Genomic DNA, 22753 nt, shown 5'->3' on the forward strand with positions numbered 1-22753 from the left:
CAGAGTTGGTTAATGCTGTTCATGAATGATGCTGGAGTTGTAGTCAGATGATGTCCCATATACGCTTGATTGGAGACGGATCCATGGATCAAGCAAGCCAAGGCAGCATGTTGACACTCTGTAGAACATGTTGAGTTACAACTGCGGTATGTGGGCAAGAGTTATACTATCAGAAAACACCCCTTGGAATGCTGTTCATAAGTTGCAGCATAACAGGTCGAATCACGAGATTGTCGTACAAATTTGCACTCGGGGTGCACAAGATAACCACGACAGTTCTCTTGCCATCATACAGAATTGCACCCCAGACAATAACTTCAGGTGTAGGTCTAGTGTTTGTAGCATGCAGAAAGGTTGGTTGCAGGCCCTCAACTGGCCTCCCTCTTACCAACACACAGATATCGCTGATATCAAGTCAGAACCAGCTTTCATCAAAAAATACAACAGACCTCCACCGTGCCGTCCAATGAACTCTCACTTGATGCCATTGTAGTCACAAATGGCAGCAGTTTGAGGTCAGTGGAATGCACACTGCAGGCCATCTGCCTCGGAGCTTTCCTTGAAGTAACTGATTTGTAACAGTTTGGTGTGTCTCTGTGGTGCCAACTGCTGCTCAAATAGCTGCTGCAGATGCAGCACTATGCACCAGAGCCATACACCAAATATGATGATCTTCCCTCTCAGTAGTGCCATGTGGCTCTCCAGAACCCAGTCTTCTTACAACCATATATTCGCGTGACAACCGCTGCCAGCAATCGTGTACAGTGGCTACATTTGTGCCAAGTTTTTCGTCAATATCGCAAAAGAAACACCCAGCTTCCGCAGCTCTATTAAATGACCTCATTCAAACTCACTGAGGGGTTGTTAATGGTGTCTTTGTTGCCTTAAAGGCATTCTTGACAAACATCAACTCGGCATGTCCAATTTCATGACCGTTACAACATGTCTTTAAAGCAAACCTGATTTGAATCCTCATAGTGGCAATACTAGTGCCATTTTTATGCAGCAAGCATGGAATTTGAATAGAAATGATCTTTCAGGTGTAGAAACACATCTACCAATTTTCATTTATGTTGCACAACTCGTTCTTGGTACTGTGATTGATTGATTATTTATTTTTCTGTCAGTATATAATATATCCATGTGGGTCTTCCTATTTGTTTGAGAATTCCAGTTCAAGCTCCTTTAATGCAGTTTCCACACACTTATTAAGCACTGAATTTGATGAAATAATTTATGTTAAAGGCTGTCGCATTGCTAACACTTCAGTATTTTCAAAATCACCATAGTTCACTCCATACAAAGCTTGTTTCCTTGTAATTCAGTTCTCATAAGAAACCAAAGACGGATAAAATATTGAAACAGCAAAATTTCTGAAATTGCAAAAAGAGTGTAAATCATTCCTTCAAAATTTCATCTACAAAATATTCCTCAAATTTCCATTGGCTTACTATTGACAAAAGCTCCAAGTAGTATTTGTCCCACACTGAGTGGGACTAATCCTGATCCAAATCATAAATGTTTAAATGAATTTCTTTCAGTAACTGTGGAAAAGGAATTAACTTTGGAATTCCATAGCTGACATTTTAATTCTTCCCTGCCGTGATCTTATAACATACCCATAAATAACTGATGTATTGAGAACATGCAAGCATGCTGAAAAACAACTTGAATGTTTTTGTAGACACATTCTGGATGAGTAATTTGCAAAGTGCATACTTAATATTATTACCTATCTTATTGATAGGAGTTCGAATGTAGTGTACCTTGCTTCACTGTAAACACAACTGTCCATTTGAGACTGTGAAAGGTTAGTCAGTCATTACATGTTGCCAAGTCTATGGCATCATCCCATCTTGTATGGATTTTTTGCCAGTGAAAATCATATTTGTAACATTTAAAATTTTCTGGAGTAACTTTTTAGACGTTTTATTGCTCAGTATTATTCCTCAATCAGTAATTTTTTGAGCTGTGTGTATTTATTGTTTTTAAATATATTCATGCAGCATCACAAAAACGATTTACAAAAAAATTATACAGTTTTGCCTAATGTTAACACACACACACACACACACACACAGAGAGAGAGCGAGAGAGAGAGAGAGGGGGGGGGGTACTGTATATACTCTCCAACCAGATTGTGTTCTGAACTGAAAAACACAGAACATCATGAATCTAAAGCAATTATTTAAAAAAAAGTTATCAAGGTCAGATATACAGGGTGATTACAGTATAAGCAGTGGCAACTGTCCAGTTTTTTGATCTGCTATCTGCTGTTCGCTTGTCCTGCTTACTGCACAGTGTTTCCAAGATTGCATCACAATGGAAAGGACTGTGTGTGCTCTGTTTTGCGGTGTCCGGATCTGTGGTTACAGTGCAGTTTGAGTTTTGTGCATGGTTTAGGATAGACCCGCCACACAATAACAGCTTAGGTGGGTGGTACCAACAGATTATGGAAACCGGATGCCTCTGTAAGGGGAAGAGTCCCAGTTGACCTTGTGTGTCTGATGCAAATGGTGAAAGAATGCACAAGGCATTTCACTGAAGTCCTCACAAATCACTTAGTAAAGCAGACAGGGAATTGTTCATACCAAAGATTGCGGTGTGGAAGGTGTTGCCTAAGCAGCAATGTTTTAAGCTACACAAAGTGGGATTAGTGCAGGCCCTTACATCAGCAGACAAAGTGAAAAAGTGTGACTTCTGTGAAGAGCTGCTGTCAAAAATGAAGGCTGCTGGTTTTGTAGAAAGACTCATCGTCTGTGATAAGGTCACTTTCCATGTAAGTGGCAAGGTGAACAGACAAAATTTCTGTATCTGTGGTGTGAGAAACCATATACAGTGATAATGCTTCAGCATGACCCTCCAAAAGTGAATGTTTTCTGTGTAGTGTCACACGAGAAAGTGCATGGCCTGTTTTTCTTCGAACAACAAGCAGCGACATGTAACTCATTTTGGTACATGTTGGGAACCTGGTTGTTACCCCAACTGGACACATTACAAATATTACATTTTGCAAATGGATAGTGTTCCATCCCATTTTTGCAGGAATGCAATCATACTTTTCACCAATGCTGGATTGGACATGCTGCAGTTGCAGGCAACATTCTTCTCCCCTGGCCACGTCATTTGCCAGATTTAACACCCTGCACTTTCTTTCAGTGGGAGTTTGTGAAAGACAAAGTTTATATACTGGCAGTACACATGTCCCTTGAGGAAGTGTTTGGCCAGATAAAGCATGTGCAGACCGAGGGTGCACATGTTGAAGGATTATTATTAATCCATCAATAACTTGAACAGTTGCTGCTGCTAGTGCTGTAAGGTTTGCCCATTGTTGTTGTTGTGGTCTTCAGTCCTGAGACTGGTTTGATGCAGCTCTCCATGCTACTCTATCCTGTGCAAGCTTTTTCATCTCCCAGTACCTACTGCAACCTACATCCTTCTGAATCTGCTTAGTGTATTCATCTCTTGGTCTCCCTCTACGATTTTTACCCTCCATGCTGCCCTCCAATACTAAATTGGTGATCCCTTGATGCCTCAGAACATGTCCTACCAACCGATCCCTTCCTCTGGTCAAGTTGTGCCACAAACTTCTCTTCTCCCCAATCCTATTCAATACTTCCTCATTAGTTATGTGATCTACCCATCTAATCTTCAGCATTCTTCTGTAGCACCACATTTCGAAAGCTTCTATTCTCTTCTTGTCCAAACTATTTATCGTCCATGTTTCACTTCCATACATGGCTACACTCCATACGAATACTTTCAGAAATGACTTCCTGACACTTAAATCTATACTCGATGTTAACAAATTTCTCTTCTTCAGAAACGCTTTCCTTGCCATTGCCAGCCTACATTTTATATCCTCTCTACTTCGACCATCATCAGTTATTTTGCTCCCCAAATAGCAAAACTCCTTTACTACTTTAAGTGCCTCATTTCCTAATCTAATTCCCTCAGCATCACCCGACTTAATTAGACTACATTCCATTATCCTTGTTTTGCTTTTGTTGATGTTCATCTTATATCCTCCTTTCAAGACACTGTCCATTCCATTCAACTGCTCTTCCAAGTCCTTTGCTGTCTCTGACAGAATTACAATGTCATCGGCGAACCTCAAAGTTTTTATTTCTTCTCCATGAATTTTAATACCTACTCCGAATTTTTCTTTTGTTTCCTTTACTGCTTGCTCAATATACAGATTGAACAACATCGGGGAGAGGCTACAACCCTGTCTTACTCCCTTCCCAACCACTGCTTCCCTTTCATGTCCCTCGACTCTTATAACTGCCATCTGGTTTCTGTACAAATTGTAAATAGCCTTTCGCTCCCTGTATTTTACCCCTGCCACCTTTAGAATTTTAAAGAGAGTATTCCAGTCAACATTGTCAAAAGCTTTCTCTAAGTCTACAAATGCTAGAAATGTAGGTTTGCCTTTCCTTAATCTTTCTTCTAAGATAAGTCGTAAGGTCAGTATTGCCTCACGTGTTCCAGTGTTTCTACGGAATCCAAACTGATCTTCCCCGAGGTTGGCTTCTACTAGTTTTTCCATTCGTCTGTAAAGAATTCGTGTTAGTATTTTGCAGCTGTGACTTATTAAGCTGATAGTTCGGTAATTTTCACATCTGTCAACACCTGCTTTCTTTGGGATTGGAATTATTATATTCTTCTTGAAGTCTGAGGGTATTTCGCCTGTTTCATACATCTTGCTCACCAGATGGTAGAGTTTTGTCAGGACTGGCTCTCCCACGGCCGTCAGTAGTTCCAATGGAATATTGTCTACTCCGGGGGCCTTGTTTCGACTCAGGTCTTTCAGTGCTCTGTCAAACTCTTCACGCAGTATCATATCTCCCATTTCATCTTCATCTACATCCTCTTCCATTTCCATAATATTGTCCTCAAGTACATCGCCCTTGTATAAACCCTCTATATACTCCTTCCACCTTTCTGCTTTCCCTTCTTTGCTTAGAACTGGGTTTCCATCTGAGCTCTTGATATTCATACAAGTCGTTCTCTTATCTCCAAAGGTCTCTTTAATTTTCCTATAAGCGGTATCTATCTTACCCCTAGTGAGATAGGCCTCTACATCCTTACATTTGTCCTCTAGCCATCCCTGCTTAGCCATTTTGCACTTCCTGTCGATCTCATTTTTGAGACGTTTGTATTCCTTTTTGCCTGTTTCACTTACTGCATTTTTATATTTTCTCCTTTCATCAAGTAAATTCAATATTTCTTCTGTTACCCAAGGATTTCTATTAGCCCTCGTCTTTTTACCTACTTGATCCTCTGCTGCCTTCACTACTTCATCCCTCAAAGCTACCCATTCTTCTTCTACTTTGCCCATATAAAGTAGTAAATCAGTTATTATTAATTTTTAAATTTGCACCATTCATTTATAAATGCACTGTACACCATTCGCACTACAGTGCACTAGCACACTGAAGATTATTCAACCACTCAAGGGCTTTTCAGACACATTGTGGATATCTTCAATTCCTCCTTTGAAAAACATAAATTACACAGTTTAAAATATGGTCTGTAGTTTGAAGTTCATTACACTCACAGAAAGGATCAATTGGAAGCTTCCATTTTGTCTTTAAGTTTTACAGCAACCCATCCCAGTCCTTATCCTGTATAATCTTGTCCAAAGTATTCTTGGAAGGTCAAAACCAGGAACTTGTTTGGTCACGTCAGCAATAAGAGATCCATTTTGCAATGTGTTGCTTCGTCAGTGCTCGTACCAATTCTTTCCTCCTCAAAAAGTCTGATCTCTGGATGGTTCTCCAGAGAGGCATCCTCGACTCCGTCAATTCTTCGTGTGTAAATGATGACAAATTGAGAGATCACACTGGTGCGATGCCTTCATCCACTACTTTTTCATTGCAGATTTGTTGTAGGGGTTGGTTTCATTGAGCCAATTATGATCCTCATCAATTCATTGAGTGCCACACCAACTTTTTTGTGTGGGCACTCATTGCCCATACTGGGGCACTGTATTCTGCATTACAATACACCTGTGCCAATGCTGATGTGTGTATTGTGTTTATGTTGCTTGTCCGTGAACTGCCTGCTAATTTGACTAGTAAAGAGTTTCAGGATTTCAGTTTTTGCTTGACTTCTTGTAGGTGGTGCCTGTAGGAAAGTGTATGCTCAAGTTTAACTCCTCAGTATTTATGGATGTTTTCATGTTTAATTATGGAAGTTGAGAAGTAAGGGAGTGAGTATTGAACCTTGAGGTAGGCCATTCTGAAGTGTTGTGAAACTGTGTATCTTTTCTCTCAGATGGACTCTGAAGGTACTCTCTATCAGTATAGTTTAGTATAGTTTTCATGATCAGGTTTTTCTTGCATTTTGCAAGTTTTAAGTAAAAGCCCTTGGATCTAGTCAGTCATTCACTGATGATAAATTCAGCAGCACTACTCCTCTCTTCATTGTACCTTTGGTAACCTCTTTCTATTTATGCACTCAGCTTCAGTACTTGTTTACAGCAGCTCCTATTTTTTAACCCGGGATCAACTCAAAATAATCAGCAGTAAGTGATGTGTCATTTGACATAAAATGACCATCTGGATAGTGATCACACGCACATATTTTTTTTTTAGTTGTCTTAATCACAGAGTTTTGTTGTACTTTTTTAATGGCTTGTTGCTGTGCAGCAGAATGTGATGTATGTCATGTTTATATTATAATTTCTGTTTTGTTTTTTTAACCTTTTAACATAGCAGATGCTTATTTTACTTCTCTTTAGATTCTGAAGATGGCTATTCCATAACTGAAACCAATAATCTTGTTAGAACTTTGTGATCAAGACAATTAAATAAAAAAAATAAACAAGTGCTACAGGTGACAAAAAAAATCACTTGTGGGCATAAAAATTTGTAACACAACATGATCTCGCATATTTGTACATCAAAAATCAATTCAGGAAAATCTGAAATTTGAAGCTGGAGGTCTCTTTTGATGGTACAAAATAGCAGAATGGCAATGTTTTACCGCAGAATTCTAATCATTGTGTAACTTGGCATTTTTCACATACTCAGTGTTGTAACTTTCCTTATTCAACAACACAGATTTTACTGAATGCTAGTTAAGTACAAATAAACCACAGAATGTGATAAAGCCTGACTCTTCTTAAACTAAACTCAAAGAAAGGCTTCTTTAGGTGGATACCTCTTGGTTATTAAAGTATGCTTTAGATTTATTAGTGCAGGAGAACATTGTAAGTTTGTCTGACTGGAAGCACTTGCATGTGAACCACTCTCTTGGTGTACACACATGCCGCTGTTTCGTGCCTGGAAGGCACACCATATGGTTGAACAGAGACAGCATTGAATTAGACGAATAGGCATGTACATGTGCAAGCCAAACTTTTTCTTTTATGTTGTGAATTTATCCACTGTTGGAAAGGAACTGACCTGTACAGTTTCTTTTCTTTTCTTTTCAAAATTACCAATTTGGACATGGATTTCATCAAACAGCAGTAATTAAATTGCTTCCCTTCTGTATCAGTTAGAGGTGATGGATGAATAATGTACCTGATACATTCATTTTATTTTCAGGAATGGCTTTCCTGTTCCCACCAGTTTAATTTCATCAAATATACATATAAATCCTCAGCTTAATGAGACCATTAGGCTCCAGAATTTCCTCAAGAACATTGAAGCGGGTGGAAATCTGACTTTACCAAAGCTTGCAGATAGTTTTGAGATGATAGCTGCTAATGGACCAGATGGTTGGTGAAAGTTATGTCATTTCTATTGAGCACTGGTGATGGCATAATTAAGTGCAGACTAACATTCCACGGGCAAGGTATTAATATGTAATTAACCTTCTTATTGTTCAGTGCTTTTTTATACTTCCGAATTTGTAAATACTTTCAAGCTGCCTCTTGTTCTGTGTTCTAAATCAGATATTTATCAGAATTAGAATGTATGTCATGATAACTGAAACAAAGAAAGAATTTTTGGTCATAGCAATTCTTTCAAAATGCACTAATGTAGTCTTAGCTACTTACAAATCTTGCTTATCAATGTAGTAAGATAAATGTTTTGGAACTTTTTGCCCTGTGTTAAAAGTGAGCACTTTCATAACTGCAGTTTACTTGTATGAAGCCAATGAAATATTCCTGTAGTTTTATAGACATTTACTCTTCAGTTTTCTTGTTCAAGAAGAGTTGTAATTTTTGTAATCAATTCCTAGGTTTATTAACTACATGTGCCTATTATTTTATATTTTCATCACACTGTCATTTAATCAGTTTTGACATAGTTGTACATATATCTTGCTATGAAAATTACATTAATTGACAACATCCAACTAAATAAAGTATTTTATTTGACTAGTTATAGTATGTTGTGTAATTTATTTCTTTTGCATCTTGGATTCTGTGTGTGTTCTGTGTACATTATTTTTCATGTGACTGAAGTTGCTGCTGCTACCACTAGCCAACAGCTGATATATTATTAAATAACATACATCACAATACTTTTCTGTTGTAAGTCAATAAGTACATTTCTTCAAATTCTTCTTGATATGTAGTCTAAACTTCATGTGTTTGTAATAGAGCCGGCCAGAGTGGCCGAGCGGTTCTAGGCACTTCAGTCTGGAACCGCATGACCGCTATGGTCACAGGTTCGAATCCTGCCTCGGGCATGGATGTGATGTCCTTAGGTTAGTTAGGTTTAAGTAGTTCTAAGTTCTAGGAGACTGATGACCTCAGCAGTTAAGTCCCATAGTGCTCAGAGCCTTTTTTTTAATAGATTACAATTTGTGTTAATGTATAGTGGCAGGGCAGGGAGAGGGAGGTATGGGGAAGCGGGGTTCAAAAAGGGAGAATGAGGTATTTCAGGATTCATTTATCAGTCTGATTATATGAGCTATGACAGTAACTACAAATTAATACAACTACTATTTTGTGTTGTTACTAACCATTTTTCAGCTCTGAAAACACACAGCTGTATATTCGTAGATAGCAATATGTGTATCTAATTTTCTATTTTCACTTAAGCTGTTAGAATAAAATAGCAGTGAATAAGTATTTTGTGACATATTCTGGCATTAAAAATTGAATTCTGATACAGAATAGCACATAGGCCTTCTCTAAGTTTGAGCTCACTAATGTGAAGTCCTGCAGATAGTTGGAAGGCTATATTGTTTGGCTGTTACATAGTGATAGCTCACCTATAATGGAGGGAATAATGTGAGAAGAAATTGCTTTAAGGGGGAGGATTTTTCCTCCATGAAAGTACAACCATTTAAATATGTGCTTGTATTTAACAAAATGTTTAAATATTCACTAGTGCTTTGTCTTTCTTAACCTGCACAGATACTCAACACAGAATTTGAATCCCATTCATCATGGCAACACTATGGGAATGAGGTTGGGTAAAAACTCTTCCTCCTCATCCTCCACCCCATCCCCTCCTCTTTATATCACAGTGTGTAAAGCCTCACATTACAACATGTAGTGGCTTTGACATCTGAAGGTGTCAGATATTTTGCTAGATATCAGCATTTTTCTAGTGTAGGTATAAATACTGGACCCATTCCACTTGACGAGCAGCCTCAGGTAGCGCCTGATGAAGATAACAAGTCATGTTGTTGAAATATCATGCAGAACGACACTGATATCTGACAGAATACCTGACACCTCAAGATGTGAACAGGATACTGGGAATGTCTAAAGAGTTCAGTGTAGTCACTTCATCAAAATGCTTATTTTATGGAACTAATAAGTGTGTATTGGCCTGAAACGTTTTCATTTATTTATATTTGTGATAGTCAGATGCATAAATGCCTCTGTTTTGCAGTATTTTCTCCATGGCACATAAATATATATCAGTTGTTATAAGTCTCATATGTATAAGTGTAATTTAATTTTAATACATAGGTACTTTGGTTACTGTATGTAGTTTTATCGGCATGTGACTATTCTATAATCAAATGTAGTTATAACTTTGTTCTGCCTTGCTTTTGTACATGCCACTTATATTAAGTCTTTGCCTTCGCAAGGGTGGAGACTTCTGAAACAGTTACCCACAGGGGAGATAGTGCTGCAGTAAAATAGTTGGTTATTTTATGGAGCTGAGTGATTTGGAGCAATGCTTAAAACAGTGGATACATATTTGGCAACAGCAGGGTTCAAATCCACACCTGATCATCCAGATTCAGATTTGCCCTGATTTCTGTAAATCATTGCAGATCAATATTTGTTCGACAAGTCAAGCTCATGGCAGGTTTCCTCCATATCCTTGTACAGTTAAGTTTAGTGTGTCATCTCTAATGACTTTGATGTTGACAAAACATTAAAGTAAAACCTTACTTTTATCATACACTCCTGGAAATTGAAATAAGAACACCGTGAATTCATTGTCCCAGGAAGGGGAAACTTTATTGACACATTCCTGGGGTCAGCTACATCACATGATCACACTGACAGAACCACAGGCACATAGACACAGGCAACAGAGCATGCACAATGTCGGCACTAGTACAGTGTATATCCACCTTTCGCAGCAATGCAGGCTGCTATTCTCCCATGGAGACGATCGTAGGGATGCTGGATGTAGTCCTGTGGAACGGCTTGCCATGCCATTTCCACCTGGCGCCTCAGTTGGACCAGCGTTCGTGCTGGACGTGCAGACCGCGTGAGACGACGCTTCATCCAGTCCCAAACATACTCAATGGGGGACAGATCCGGAGATCTTGCTGGCCAGGGTAGTTGACTTACACCTTCTAGAGCACATTGGGTGGCACGGGATACATGCGGACGTGCATTGTCCTGTTGGAACAGCAAGTTCCCTTGCCGGTCTAGGAATGGTAGAACAATGGGTTCGATGACGGTTTGGATGTACCGTGCACTATTCAGTGTCCCCTCGACGATCACCAGTGGTGTACGGCCAGTGTAGGAGATCGCTCCCCACACCATGATGCCGGGTGTTGGCCCTGTGTGCCTCGGTCGTATGCAGTCCTGATTGTGGAGCTCACCTGCACGGTGCCAAACACGCATACGACCATCATTGGCACCAAGGCAGAAGCGACTCTCATCGCTGAAGACGACACGTCTCCATTCGTCCCTCCATTCACGCCTGTCGCGACACCACTGGAGGCGGGCTGCACGATGTTGGGGCGTGAGCGGAAGACGGCCTAACGGTGTGCGGGACCGTAGCCCAGCTTCATGGAGACGGTTGCGAATGGTCCTCACCGATACCCCAGGAGCAACAGTGTCCCTAATTTGCTGGGAAGTGGCGGTGCGGTCCCCTACGGCACTGCGTAGGATCCTACGGTCTTCGCGTGCATCCGTGCATCGCTGCGGTGCGGTCCCAGGTTGACGGGAACGTGCACCTTCCGCCGAGCACTGGCGACAACATCGATGTACTGTGGAGACCTCATGCCCCACGTGTTGAGCAATTCGGCGGTGCGTCAACCCGGCCTCACGCATGCCCACTATAAGCCCTCGCTCAAAGTCCGTCAACTGCACATACGGTTCACGTCCACGCTGTCGCGGCATGCTACCAGTGTTAAAGACTGCGATGGAGCTCCGTATTCCACGGCAAACTGGCTGACACTGACGGCGGCGGTGCACAAATGCTGCGCAGCTAGCGCCATTCGACGGCCAACACTGCAGTTCCTGGTGTGTCCGCTGTGCCGTGCGTGTGATCATTGCTTGTACAGCCCTCTCGCAGTGTCCGGAGCAAGTATGGTGGGTCTGACACACCGGTGTCAATGTGTTCTTTTTTCCATTTCCAGGAGTGTATATGGGGAAAGCCAGGTTTTAATCCTAGTCTTGTAACCTTGCTGAAAATTTTGTATTTACTCCACACCATTCAATATGAAGCCTTAACTTATCTGAACTGAGCTAGTACCTCATTTCTAATGACCTAGATGCTACAGAAAATGAGCAAAAAGACTTGGTATCAGTGGTAACCTTTATTTACTAACTTTTTCACTTTTTTAATGTAGATATTGGAAATAAATGACAAAACAGAAATGGTATTTAGTCTACCCTTCACTTTGCTGATAAATGATCCTGTAATGCTGAAAGGATAAATTCTGCATGTACTTAACTTGGGTGTACAGGGAATTGTCACACTGTTCTTTGCTCAATATGTATTCTACACTTGGCACTTTCTTCTTGTAGTAGCCTTCAGATTTGTGTTTTGTAGTTATTTATGAATCTTCTACATGTTTAAAAGCTGTAGCACCCTAATGATGGCTTTTTCATTTTAGTTCCAGTAAATGGATTCTCATTAATTTTCAACAATATTTTTTTCTTTTTTCTCATAAAATAGTGCTTTATAGTGGAAAGCTTGCAAATGCAGTGCTATCTGCAGTTGAAGCAGCAGGAGGTGTTATGAAGAAAGAAGATCTTGAAACATACCAGCCTAAAAGAAGAAAAGCACTGCATTCTGTGTTTGGAAGTTACAATATAATAGTACCAGATTCTCCTTCTGGTGGACCATTCCTCTTGGAGACACTAAGGAAATTAGATAACAACAAGATAGTTGGAAACTTTACTGAAATGATACAGGCTTTAACTGCAGCCATGCAAGAAACATACAGAACACAATTCAACTCATTTGGTGAGTGACTAACTGTTTCACTGGTTGATGTACATTAACATACTTTTAACATTTATAGAAATAATGCAAAGAGTAGAGAGAACCTGACACCTTGCCGTCGAATTACTGGTGATTGACGGATACATAAACAAATGTGAGATTATTTTATGGTGTTCATTTCATGCTGATTTTAGAAGCAACTAAAACATGTCTCTATTAAACAAGCAAACTGCAGTGTTAAACTGGTGGAATAACAGGCTTGCACGATCTAGTGATATCAGAGATCTACCTGTTCGCTATGTGCTCTCAGTCTGGATTAGCACTACTGCAGTCTGTTCAGTGTTACCTGGCTTAACTGGTCTGCATTCATGTCACAGGCACAATATTTGTATTACATGAAAGACCAAAGAAGAGGTTGGTTGATCCACAAATAAGTACACACCAAGTCTGTTAAACACCAATTATATTATCAGGGACCTGTGTTGTCCAGTTAAGTTGGTGTCACAATTTTAATGAAAGATAAATGTGACACACCCCAGAATTCACAGAGCCTGCACTTAAGCCACTAATTTCAAGTAATCTTTGTCTCCTGTAAATTGGACTAACTAGTGACCTCAGTGGAATACCAAATGAAATGTACTACTGCAATGCGGGAATTTATAAACGAAATGCCAAGAATGTGTACGGAGTGCTGGATCACGCAGTTGATCTATACCTAGTCAAATATCCACTGAGGTTGAAACACGTGTCATTTAACAGCACAAAAAGCACACATATAATTACTTAATCTACAAATCTGGACTATTGTGTATTGGAGTTATAAATATAGCCCTGACACAAGATCTGGAGCAAAAATCTGTTAACGTCTGCTGCAAGCTGTCATTAGGAAATTAGTATACTAGTCTGACAGTTTTAATCCACAGCTATTGACATTTTCTGTTTTTGTCCAGGTGACATGCCTGACAACACCTCTGATCATGGGCTTCTCAGTTCAACAGTTTTGTGGAGTTATCCAGAAGCAGTGGGCTCTCATGTTGCTGCTGTTGATCTTAATGACTTGTATGTTTCTATTGTGAGGTTAGTGTGTTGTGCCAAAGTATGTTATATCCAAAGTTTTCTGTTTAGAAAGAAGAACATTAAACTGTATTTGTATCTGCCCAAAATGATAGTTATACTTCTCATTTCCAGTGGCTTGAATACCTGGTTTGGTTCACAGCTGTTGACAAAAGAGGGATTTGTATTAAATAATGCAATGGAAAATTTTAATGCAGGAAGTAATGCATTTGCTCCAGGAAAAAGACCTTTCTCACTTGCTACACCAATTATAGCAGTACAGAAAGAGGTTTGTGGAAGAAGGCTCATTTCTGGAGTGGGAGATGCAGTAGTTGGCATTCAGCTACTTGTAGAGTACATAACAAGAGAAAAGAATATTAGCACTAGTATGGAAGCTCCACGTTTTCGGTACAACCCTGTGGAGAACCAGATTCAGTATGAAGGTAAAGAAATATTATTTATATAGTAAAGTGTAACTTAGTGATATAATGAAACTTTTTACATGTTGATGTATTATGAAACGAAAGCAACTGCAGGAATGGAACTGGCACTCTGTAGCAGTGTGCCTTTATAATTAAATGTACTGACAGATAAAGACTGCTTACAAAAAAAGCTCTCACCAATGAGCCATCATTCTAGCAGCCTGCCTTGAGTGCCAGTAACTTTCACCTATTCCTCATAGTTATAATATGTCACCAAGTTTAATTATTGTACACACACTACTGGACAGTTAAAATTTCAGTGTGGAATCAGTTCTTAGGTTTCAGTTAAGTCATCATTCATAGATTCTTTATCAGAAGAGTAATAGTTGAGCAAGGTATGTAAGAGAATTTTCCATGAAATTGGGAGTCGCATAGGGATAGTGGGAAATTGAAGGTTTGATTTGTGTCCTGAGATGTGTTCGGATGCTTCCGTTAGTGTCTTTTTCTTCTTCTTTCTCTTTCAACCCAGGAAAAGGAGTATCTGGTTCAAAATCTCAAGATATAATACCAACTTATTTTTCTTTGCTATTAGATTACACTAACCTTCAAAGCTTTCACTAAGTGTTGTCATTGTATCTTCAACAGCTGAGTGGATTTCAAATTAGTGTTTGCTGTATATAGCGTAACAATATGGGATTTTAATGTGTACAGTACAGTAGTTTCATCAAGATTTGCATGCTCCCATAGACTTCAGATATGGGCATCTCATTACTTTGTGACAGATCTGGACTATTGTAAAAAACTCCTAATCATTGCACAGGAATTGTTCCTTTCACAGGTTGCCTTCCTGGCTAAGTGTACTGCAGCCACTAAAAAAAAAAAGTGCTACCTCTTATTCAAAACTTTGCTCTGAACTACATTGTACAGATATTGTAAAATAACATATTGTCGTAAAATTAAGCCAAATATTGTCAGAGTAAATAAAAATTTCCCTTAAAAATGGTTAAAGCAAAGATGTGACATGAATTGTTCCCTGTCTTGTCTGGGTATGGTTTGGAGAGTTAATGAACCATTTAATAACAAAAAAAGAAAAAATTATTAGGGTTGATTTTTCATTCACCAGGGGAGAAATCTTATAACTATAAGACTTTCGTCTTAGATTTTCGATTACACAGGAAAAACTTTTTTGCTGAAAATACCTTATTCTTATGTTTTTTAGGGTGGGAAATCCAAATATGATACCTAAAAAAAAAGTGTCACCCACCATTTCTTCACATTTTACAGTTAAATTTATAGATGATGTTGGTAGCACTGCCGAAAAACATTTTCTAGCAAAAAAAGTTCAATTCTATTTTTGTATTAACAGATTATGTTTTGTTTACTGTCAACCTAATCTCACTTTCCCGTTTCCTGTACATTTGCTAAGTACAATGTCTAATCGTGGTTGTAAAAACTCTGCTGACAGGTTTTGTTGTATTTGTGCTGAATTTGTGATTAAAAAACACCAAAGAAACATTACAGACTTTGTGAAAAGGGTTTATCTATCATACTTTGAATCTAAACTTAGTGATCAAGATAAATCTTGGTCACCGCATAAGGTATGTTATGTGTGTGTGGAAGATCTGAGAAAATGGTCCAGCAAGCAGAAAAAAAGCCTTTGGATTTGCTATTCCTGTGATATGGAGGGAGCCAAGAAATCATTCCAATGATTGCTACTTTTGCAGTGTTGATATTACAGGTCATAATTTGAAAAACAAGAAAGTAATAAGCTACCCTAATCTTCCATCCGCTATCCGACCAGTACGGCATAGTGTAGATTTGCCAGTAGCTGAATCTCCAGATGATTTAAATTCTATTCCAACAAAAGTATTTTCTGATGTACAATCTGATTTACAAGATCCAGATGATGATGAATTCCATTGTAATACAGAAAGTTTAGAGCCCAGATTGTTCACTCAGACCGAGCTTAACGATTTGGTTAGGGATCTGGGCTTAATGAAAGAAAAAGCTGAATTGCTTGGCTCTAGATTAAAAGAAAAGAACTTACTGGCAGTTGGGACCAGCATATACATGTATAGAAAGAGAGAGCAGCAATTTTCCAAGATTTTTTCAACAACAAGGTGATTTACTGTACTGCTCAGACATTCCCAGTCTGATGAATGAGTTAGGTATTGAATACAAAAAGGAAGATGGAAGGCTATCTATTGATTCATCCAAAACTAGTTTAAAGGCTGTTTTATTATACAATGGTAACATGTATGTATATATACATGTTGGACATTCTGTACATATGAAAGAAAGCTATGAAAACCAAGAAATAGTGCTAAATAGAATAGGCTATTCTGCTCATGGCTGAATGATATGTGGTGATCTAAAAGTAACATGCATGCTTCTTGATCAGCAAGGTGGCTTTCTCAAATTTCCAATTTTCTTGTGTGAATGGGACAGTAGGGCTAGGGATCAACACTGGTGCAGAAAGAACTGGCCTGTGAGGGAGTCTTTAAAACCTGGTGAGAAGAACATTTTATGCAAAAGCCTATAGATGCAAAAAAACGTACTCCTACCACCTCTACATATAAAGTTAGGCCTAATGAAGCAGTTTGTAAAGGCTTTGCCTAAAGGTGGACCATGTTTTAAGTATGTCTGCCAAAAGTTTCCACACCTTTCTGAAGCTAAACTAAAAGAAGGCGCCTTTGTTGGACCTGACATTATAAAATTGATATTTGATGTTTACTTTGAATCCACAATGACCTTAAATGAGAAATAAGCATGGTTATCATTCAAGCAGGTTGTTACAAAGTTCTTAGGACATGAAAAAGACCCAGAGTATGTTTCTATTATAGCTACAATGTTAAAGAAGTTTAAAACTTTAGGATGTTTAATGAGCCTGAAAGTTCACTTTTTGAACAGTCGCTTTGATTACTTCCCGTACAATATAGGAGATGTTAGTGAGGAGCAAGGAGAGTGTTTTCACCAGGACATTAAAGTGGTGGAAAAATGCTACCATGGCCGCTGGAACACCAACATGATGGGGGACTACTGTCGGTCACTTCACCGAGTAGTTCAGCAAGCGACTCATTGTAGAAAGAGCTAAATGCAAACCAATTCTAGCTGACAAGTGAAACCTCTACTAACACATATCTTTGTTTTAAGTAGCTAACTGTAAATACAATCCATGCTTATGTTGTAATAAAGCAGTTCATTAATTTCCCCGTTTACATAGGATTTTTATACTATATCATAAAAAGCATATTGCTCAAAAACTATGGCTGATACAAAAAAAAAAACTAAGGCTAGAGTTGGATTCAGCTCATAAAAATCTAAAAAGATCAGCTACCAAAGTAAAAAAAAGTTTTAAAAAAAAATTTTGTTGTCCTGTGTTATTTTTTTCAGTTTCCAGAATGAGATTTTCACTCTGCAGCGGAGTGTGCGCTGAAACTTCCTGGCAGATTAAAACTGTGTGCCTGACCGAGACTCGAACTTGGGATCTTTGCCAAGGCAAAGGTCCCGAGTTCGAGTCTCTGTCGGGCACACAGTTTTAATCTGCCAGGAAGTTTCATATCAGCGCACACTCCGCTGCAGAGTGAAAATCTCATTCTGGAAACATCCCCCAGGCTGTGGCTAAGCCATGTCTCCGCAATATCCTTTCTTTCAGGAGTGCTAGTTCTGCAAGGTTCGCAGGAGAGCTTCTGTTAAGTTTGGAAGGTAGGAGATGAGGTACTGGCAGAAGTAAAGCTGTGAGTACCGGGCGTGAGTCGTGCTTCGGTAGCTCAGTTGGTAGAGCGCTTGCCCGCGAAAGGCAAAGGTCCCGAGTTCGAGTCTCGGTTGGGCACACAGTTTTAATCTGCCAGGAAGTTTCATTTTTTCAGTTATTTGTTGGAGAAGAATGTCATCATTTTCCTCTGACCCTGCAGGAGTCTTGCAGGAAATGACAGTTTTCCTCCTAACAACTGAGATGGGTTCTGATCTGATATACATGATTACAACAGTTAAATGTAACAGAAATTTATGGTAAAATATGGTTAAGAGTAAAAGAAGGTCCCCAAAATATAGTCTCTACCTCTGGATTATGTTCTTATGTCACTTATTTGAAATGGGGAGGGAGGAGTGGAGAAGATAATTTTATTTAGTCATATAAATATGTAGTTTTTGTGTATTCTATTCTGTAAACAAATATGACATAAAATGGCAGTATGTGAGTTTCCACACAGCAAATTGTGGACAGAAAAAGGTGAAGTATACAAAGAAGTGGTGGTCAAGCAAACCAATTTGGCTGTGTTACAATGAGATGTCTTATGTAGCCTGTACCAATCATGGTGATGCAATGGTTAAGACACTCTACTTGAACAGAAGGATGATGTTTGAAATCCCCATCCGGCCATCCTGATTTAGGTTTTCAATTGTTACTCTAAACTCAATAAGGCAAATGCCAGGATGGTTCCTTTGAGAACACAGCCAGTTTCCTTTCTCATTCTTGCCCAATCTGAGCTTGTGCCCTGTCTCTAATGACCTTATTGTCAGTGGGATGTAAAACCCTAATCTTCCTCTTCCACCTTCACCTTTATTACCCTCTGATATCACCACGCATGTAAGCTTGCCATTCAGCTGCCAACTCTGTTCCATTGCTTGAAATGAAATGTCAAATGGATGACAGTAGGTGATCTTAGTGGGCACTCATAATTACGAAAATCATTTGTGTTCTTGGAACCAGTCCACAAAAGGTGTAGCTACATTGTGATACTGATGCATGACGTCGCTTTTAGAACAAGTGCAATGTTGTTAAAGGTGCTGACTCTAAAAGGGGATCATGAACCCAGAAACTGTTTGTGCATTCTCCTGTTGATACTAGTTCTTAATATACGAGGTGCATTCAAGTTCTAAGGCCTCCGATTTTTTTTCTAATTAACTACTCACCCGAAATCGATGAAACTGGTGTTACTTCTCGACGTAATTGCCCTGCAGACGTACACATTTTTCACAATGCTGACGCCATGATTCCATGGCAGTGGCAAAGGCTTCTTTAGGAGTCTGTTTTGACCACTGGAAAATCGCTGAGGCAATAGCAGCACGGCTGGTGAATGTGCGGCCACGGAGAGTGTCTTTCATTGTTGGAAAAAGCCAAAAGTCACTAGGAGCCAGGTCAGGTGAGTAGGGAGCATGAGGAATCACTACAAAGTTGTTATCACGAAGAAACTGTTGCGTAACATTAGCTCGATGTGCGGGTGCATTGTCTTGGTGAAATAGCACACGCGCAGCCCTTTTGTTGCAGTGCAGGAAGGGATTTGTTCTTCGAAACATTTTCGTAGGATGCACCTGTTACCGTAGTGCCCTTTGGAACGCAATGGGTAAGGATTACGCCCTCGCTGTCCCAGAACACGGACACCATCATTTTTTCAGCACTGGCGGTTACCTGAAATTTTTTTGGTGGCGGTGAATCTGTGTGCTTCCATTGAGCTGACTGGCGCTTTGTTTCTGGATTGAAAAATGGCATCCACGTCTCATCCATTGTCACAACCGACGAAAAGAAAGTCCCATTCATGCTGTCGTTGTGCGTCAACACTGCTTGGCAACATGCCACATGGACAGCCATGTGGTCGTCCGTCAGCATTCGTGGCACCCACCTAGGCATTTTCAGGTCGTCATGCAGGATTGTGTGCACAGAACCCACAGAAATGCCAACTCTGGAGGCGATCTGTTCAACAGTCATTCGGCGATCCCCCAAAACAATTCTCTCTACTTTCTTGATGATGTCGTCAGACCGGCTTGTGCGAGCCCAAGGTTGTTTCAATTTGTTGTCACACGATATTCTGCCTTCATTAAACTGTCGCACCCACGAACGCACTTTCGACACATCCATAACTCCATCGCCACATGTCTCCTTCAACTGTCAATGAATTTCAATTGGTTTCACACCACGCAAATTCAGAAAACTAATGATTGCACGCTGTTCAAGTAAGGAAAACGTCGCCATTTTAAGTATTTAAAACAGTTCTCATTCTCGCCGCTGGCGGTAAAATTCCATCTGCCGTACGGTGCTGCCATCTCTGGGACGTATTGACAATGAACGCGGCCTCATTTTAAAACAATGCGCATGTTTCTATCTCTTTCCAGTCCAGAGAAAAAAAATCAGAGGCCTTAGAACTTGAATGCACCTCGTATTTCTTATGGCCTCATATATGTGGGAGTAATGGTCAATAAAAATGAAAGTCACGTGCCCATTGAGCACTGCAGGTAATTTGAAAATCCCGAATTGCTGTCCCAAGTGAGGTCATTTGGGGAAGGGGGTTGGGGTAGATTGCCTTCTTCTGGCCTGCTTTGAAAGTTCAGGAAAGTATATATGTTCTTTTGATAATTGTGTTGAGTTGTAGTAAAGTATATACTGATGTCAATATGAGGTTTGAGGACAAAGGTATGTGCTAACATGCATCTACTTCTGTTAAATAATGCCAAAGGAACCTCAGAGCCTCATATGACAGATTGCTGACCTCCAAGTGTCACATACCCTCACACTGTGAGATGCCACACAAACACTTGGAATTTAACCCAAGGCATTGGTGCATATTATAACAATCAAGAAAATTTTCACCACTACTCTTGCTCCCTCTGATAGCCAGATACTGATGAGAATTTCTTCCACCTCCATGACTACGAGCAAGTACCTCCATGCTGCTTACCACCACAGTAGCATGTATTACTGACCTAAGATGTGGGGGGGGGGGGGGGGGGGGCCTCTGGTGTGCTGTCAGTTCAAATCATAATTTATTGCCTTGCAAATTGAAATAGAATAGGCCTAAATATGGAGTAAATTGAAATTGTGTTAAGAAAAATATAACAGAGATAACAGGAACAGTGGTTAAATAATAGATTAGAACTGTCAGTAGATGGACAAAATCAAAGAACAATAATTTAAAAAGATCAAAGCTGATGTAAAAGTGATAAGCCACAAGGTATTAGACCATCAAGGGGTACTGTAATTGATAAGTGGGGAACCACCAGGCCAGATTTCAAAAAAGAAAGAGTTCAAACTAAAGTTTGGCCATACCAATATTGGGAAATGAAAAAAATCTTAAGAAATAAGTGTATGGTCAGGAATGAAATGAATATAGTCTATGTAAACTATATGTAATCTAGTCAATGATAATATTGTGTATAAAAATAAAAAAAGGTAATATGATATGTTCAGCAGTAATAATATCCATAAAACTCAACAAGGAGCTTATTATACTATTGACAAAGTCCATTTATAATTACTGTATTATGTGTTGGTATGTACAGTCTAATATATAAAAGAACTGTACATATGGACATTTGTTGCAGAGAGCTGTGCTACATGTTTTGAAGTAGCCCCAACAACATTCTAAAACTGAACTTGAAAAGTAGTCAAAGAAATAAATATTATCATTAATCTATCAATGGAACTTTAAATTTAATTGAGAACCTAATTTAATGAAACTTACTAAAACATTTAATCTATGTGACATATTAGGACTGCAATTTATATCTCATCTATGACTGTGGAGTTTCCACGTACTGTTAATCACCATGAAGTTTCAGTATCAGTTACTATTTGCCACTCTCAGTTGAAATAAGGAGTGGCTCTAATCTGTCTTAATGTTTCAGTATTGAAATATTTATCCATTATGTTTTCAGCATGGCATAAACCTGAGATGAGCAACAAGACGTTATACCAGCTTCGCCTTTTGAATTATAAAGTGAGTGCAATTCGTGAACCATACCAGAGCTCAAATTTGATAGAAAAAGTTGGTGACACCTTATCATCACGTTCAGATTCAAGAGGAGGTGGTGTGGCCTCGCGTTTTTGATCTAGAGTTCCCAGTTATCTTATGTTGTTACGTCAAAGTAGCCAAAGATATTTTGTGATATCTAATTTATATTTATTTATGCAAAGAAGATCACAATGAACAAGGAAGTGTAACTTGTGCAAATAGCTGAAAACTAAGTAGTAGCCGGAAACAAACTCTGTGAAGTTAATGAAATGTGTCACGCCTTCCATGATAGAACTTGTCTAATATTTGTATCCTGCTTTGAGAGAAAAATATGGTTAAAGATTGTATGGCATTTGTACATGGTGCATGCTTTTGATTTTACTGCTGTTATTAATATTGTTACTGTTATTTATTTATTTATTTATTAAATTGGCTTTGAAAATAATTTATTCATTAAACAGTAATTTTCTAACAAGGAATAATTATTTTTACCTATTCAGATTGAAGTTTCTGAAAGTAAATTTTATATTCAACAAAGGAAGTGTCCCCTTATCCTCACAACAGATGCTGCATCCCTCTCAATCTGGGGTCTGAGTGACCTGCTCCTCCTTCCAAACATCCCAAATATATCCCTCTTTCTTCTCTGATGAAAGAACTAAAGTTTACAAAAGATCGGCGTAGTTGTTGTTGTTGTTTTGTGTGTGTGTGTGTGTGTGTGTGTGTGTGTGTGTGTGTGTGTGTGTGTGTGTGTCAGCAGTACTGAAATTTTCCCCCCTGAATGTAAGCACTGGCCAGCCAGTCTGTCTCCTTGTAATTTTATTGTTTTCTCAGGTGACTTCTCCTTTTGATACAGCAGTTGTTAGCATGAATTACAAGGGCATACAACTGTACTACTAGCTGTAACTGACACGCGGAAGTCCAGTTATGTTATTAATTCAACTTGTTAAGTGTTTAATAATGTTAGAGAATGTTGATAAAAGGTCTATTTATTAAT

At 39.1% G+C, this 22753-nt stretch overlaps 1 protein-coding gene across 1 annotated transcript in view; it reads left to right on the forward strand.

Moving 5' to 3' along the window:
• LOC126470286 (glutathione hydrolase 7-like) overlaps positions 1 to 22204 on the forward strand; it is a 56257-nt gene extending 34053 nt beyond the window's left edge. Inside the window, exons 5-9 of the mRNA XM_050098037.1 lie at positions 7557 to 7729; positions 12288 to 12578; positions 13508 to 13634; positions 13746 to 14053; positions 21683 to 22204. Of these exons, the coding sequence (XP_049953994.1) occupies positions 7557 to 7729; positions 12288 to 12578; positions 13508 to 13634; positions 13746 to 14053; positions 21683 to 21855 (1072 nt within the window). The 3' untranslated portion in view covers positions 21856 to 22204. The remainder of the gene's footprint in view (positions 1 to 7556; positions 7730 to 12287; positions 12579 to 13507; positions 13635 to 13745; positions 14054 to 21682) is intronic.
• Positions 22205 to 22753: the final 549 nt, after the last annotated feature.

The sequence above is a fragment of the Schistocerca serialis genome, chromosome 3 (genome assembly GCF_023864345.2).
Source record: "Schistocerca serialis cubense isolate TAMUIC-IGC-003099 chromosome 3, iqSchSeri2.2, whole genome shotgun sequence".
In the NCBI taxonomy this organism is placed as follows: domain Eukaryota; kingdom Metazoa; phylum Arthropoda; class Insecta; order Orthoptera; family Acrididae; genus Schistocerca; species Schistocerca serialis.